Source organism: Humulus lupulus, chromosome 2 (genome assembly GCF_963169125.1).
Source record: "Humulus lupulus chromosome 2, drHumLupu1.1, whole genome shotgun sequence".
Classification (NCBI taxonomy): Eukaryota; Viridiplantae; Streptophyta; class Magnoliopsida; order Rosales; family Cannabaceae; genus Humulus; species Humulus lupulus.
In genome coordinates, this window is record NC_084794.1 from 49,720,253 (window position 1) to 49,723,927 (window position 3,675).

The window sequence follows — 3,675 nt, forward strand, 5'->3', positions numbered from 1 at the left end:
TATCTTTCTATTTATCTTTTTTCTGTTGGTCTTTTATTTCTTGAATATGGGACCATTGTATTTAGTTTCACAATCACCAATTTCTCACAGTCGTATATGTTTCTTATACTTCAATTTTTCATCCCATGTTGAGTATTTCGTGCCCTGCAATGTTTAGTTTACACGCCTCCTCTTGTTGAGTATTTCTTGCAAGATTACAAAGATGAGATCAATACTGAAAATCCTTTGGGAATGCGTGTAGGTTTTAGTTCTTTTTTTTTATCTTCTTCCTATTTTTTTTATGGGGATAACGTGAATTTTAAGTAGGTCTGGTGCTTATACAATTTCTAAAGTATATTTTAGATGTGCAGGGTGAGCTTGCAATCGCCTTTGGCGAGCTGTTGAGGAAATTATGGTCCTCAGGGCGAACTACAATTGCACCACGTGTTTTCAAGGGAAAATTAGCTTGATTTTCTCCCCAGTTCAGTGGCTATAACTAGCATGATTCTCAAGTTAGTATTGTATATTGAATAATAATCGCAAAGCTTTCAATACTGAATACTTCAATGTTTAATGTATTTTTATGTCCTGATGTTTATTTTTGGGAGAAATTTTAGCGCATGAAGTTGGAGAAATCACTCAGTTATTTATGTTTATAGTACTCTGGTTTTGGACTTGTGATTGCAGATGATACTGGGACTAAGTCTAAGTTTTGCTTTTATTTTTTCTCAGCCTTTTTAAATTGGGCAAATGCTTTTCTTACTAATACTTAGTCACTTCATTGAGTTGATGATTTTAAAATTAAAACCTCTTTGTGTGGCTTCAGCAAACAAATTTGTATTGTGCTTATCTGTACTTTATGACGTTAGGGTCTGTTAGATATGTTTTGTATGATTAGTTTGTCCATATTGCAAATGAGATAAACCATTCAGGGTAGTTTACATGTAGCACACATACATGTATATATAATATGGGGTCGTCACAACAGGATTTTTTTCACTATCAATCGAGATATCAATTTTTGACTTCTTGATTTTAATCTAAAGTCCACCATATATCACCTTTATCCATATATCATCAATCCCCAAAAAATTTAAATACTACTTTTCATACAAATTATTTGTTCCTATCAATAGGCTAAAGAAGCATACCGATTGAACTGACTCCTATATATATAAATATATTTTTATAGTTTACTCTTTTTTACGATCACTATATTGCTTCATGTCATAAAATTTTCTCTTTGCAGGAACTTCTTGCATTCTTGTTGGATGGACTGCATGAGGATTTAAATCGTGTTAGATGAAAACCTTACATAGAAGCAAAGGATTCAGATGGTCGCCCAGATGAGGAAGTTGTCATTGAGTGTTGGAAAAATCACAGGGCCCAGAATGACTCATTGATAGTGGATGTTTGCCAGGTGAGTGGGAATTAAAGTCTTCTTTCTTGAAAGCTATATTTCTTCTTTCCTTGAACCATAAGCATTTATTTTTTCCTGTACTGGTACAAAAGTATTTTCTTCTCTTACAATGTTTATATGTTAATGGTCAGGGTCAATATAAGTCAACACTGGTTTGCCCAGCATGTGGAAAGATTTCAATCACTTTTGATCCCTTCATGTATTTGTCGTTGCCTCTACCTTCAACTGTAACTCGGAAAATAACCGTGACTGTGTTTTACGGCGATGGAAGTGGTCTTCCTATGCCATACACTATTAGTTTGCTAAAGCAAGGTTGCTGTAAGGATCTTAGTGAACAACTAAGTAATGCTTGTTGCTTGAATGCTGATGAGATTCTTCTGCTTGCAGAGGTAAATTTGGTTTCCATTGATATCTGCTACAATTTATTTTATTTATTCCCTTATTTTTAGTTCTAGTGGTTGAGTAACTGTAATTTCGATTTCCAGGTTTATGAACATAAGATTTTTCGATATTTGGAAAACCCCTCAGAGCTATTAGCTCCAATTAAGGAGGATGACCATATTGTGGCTTATGAACTTTCTAAAAACGTCGTGGGAAGATCCAAAGTTACAATAATTCATCAACCACATGAAAAGTAAGCTTGCATCCTGTTGACGGCGAGAACTCATCAACTAAGTTTAGAAAAATCGCAAAGTAAAGATTATCAAAAGAAAAGCTTTAGAAATCTAAGTGTAAACTCCAAGAACAATTGCAGAAGAACAATGATGTATTCAATTTGTATTCAATATGGTGCCCTCGCTACAGTAAAATTTCTAACCCCCCTCCAAATGGAGGTGGAGTTTATTTTATAGTGGGCTCTAATGGCCCCTGATACATTGTGGTCCATGGGACCGATCTGTGCACAAGTACACTATCAGGAGAGTGGTATCAGGTGTAGTGGTGTCGGCTCTGATGTACGGTCAGAGGTCATGGGAGCACCTCAGCTTTTGTACCTGGTCATGACTCCACCACTCGCCTTGTACGGGTGTCAAAGACGTGGTGGTGGTATAGCCACTCTTCGTACTATTCCTAACCACCACTATTTTTCGGGTACAGGTGTCAGGCCTGTCCCCTGATCCTAGCAGGCATGTACGTACCCCTTTAGAGGTACCTTGTTCATACTCTTTTTGTCTCTTGTGGGCCACCTCGAACACTGGCATCATGCAAGCAGGGCCTTGGGATGAGATCCATTGGGGCGAGGCCGCCATATATGCGTGGCCCTTGGGAAAGGTCCTTGGGGGCGAGGCCACCCTATGCATGCATGATCCGTGGGCGAGGACCTCGAGGGCGAGACCTCCCAACGCTCAGATCCTGGTGGTGTCGCGCGGGCAGTGCGCACGGATTCTGGTGGTGCCACGCGGTCAGCGCGCGCAGATCAGGGGCGCGAGGCGCCATGGGCGCGCGGGGGCGAGGTGCCGTGGATGCGCAGGGCACGAGGTGCACCAAGGGGTGTCGTGAGGCTGGGACCTCGCAAGACGCAATGCACCATGAGGTGATGCGAGGCCGTTGCGAGAGGATCGCTTCCTGAGCGTCCCGCGACTCAGACATGCATTTAGGCTTTTATGTGACCTTAGCCCGCGCCTTGGATCTTTTACAGGCATGGAATATTGAGCATCCACACTTGCCCCCCAGTCTAGGAGAGGACCTTCAGGTGCTCTTGTAGACTATTCTCCTTAATTCTTATAAATAGGCCTTCCTTCAAGGCTTATTATTTTCACCTTACTTCCTTGGCTTAGTGGTTTTGAGAATCCTTCCTCTTTCAAGAGGTAAGGGGTTCAATCCCCCACTCCCTCATTTTTGCCATAGTTTCCTTCATTTTATTTTTTCATTTCATTTTTTTTTATATGAGCCAATTTTTTGGTATGTTTATTTGGAGGCTAACACACCTTTTTTGTCTATTTTTGCAGATGCGTATATTCGACCATTTGGTGCCTTTAGCCCTCGACCTCCTTTTTACCTCAACAACGCTCCATCTTATCTGCTTGAGGTATATTCTCTTTTTCACTCACGTTCATTGAGTCCAAACTAGCGCCATAGGGGATGGGGTATTTTGGCCTATGTTTGCCGCGAGTTAGCCCAGTTGCATGCCCCCCTGTTTATACCCTGTAGTGGATCATTTAGGGCGTTTTCACCTAAAGGTTTTAAGCCCATTCCTTTGTGTTTTGTAGAAATCCTCTCATTTATTCGCGAACCCCTTATTGCTTTTGGGATGAGGTTTCATGGCTAGCGTCGGTCCA

General features: G+C 40.8%; 1 protein-coding gene across 1 annotated transcript; it reads left to right on the top strand.

Moving 5' to 3' along the window:
- The first annotated feature begins 1,012 nt into the window (after nucleotides 1-1,012).
- Nucleotides 1,013-2,037, top strand: LOC133814225 (putative ubiquitin carboxyl-terminal hydrolase 11). Its single transcript, XM_062247218.1, has 2 exons — nucleotides 1,013-1,788; nucleotides 1,885-2,037. The coding sequence occupies exons 1-2, from the start codon at nucleotides 1,597-1,599 to the stop codon at nucleotides 2,035-2,037; spliced, it is 345 nt and encodes a 114-aa protein (XP_062103202.1). The 5' UTR covers nucleotides 1,013-1,596.
- Nucleotides 2,038-3,675: the final 1,638 nt, after the last annotated feature.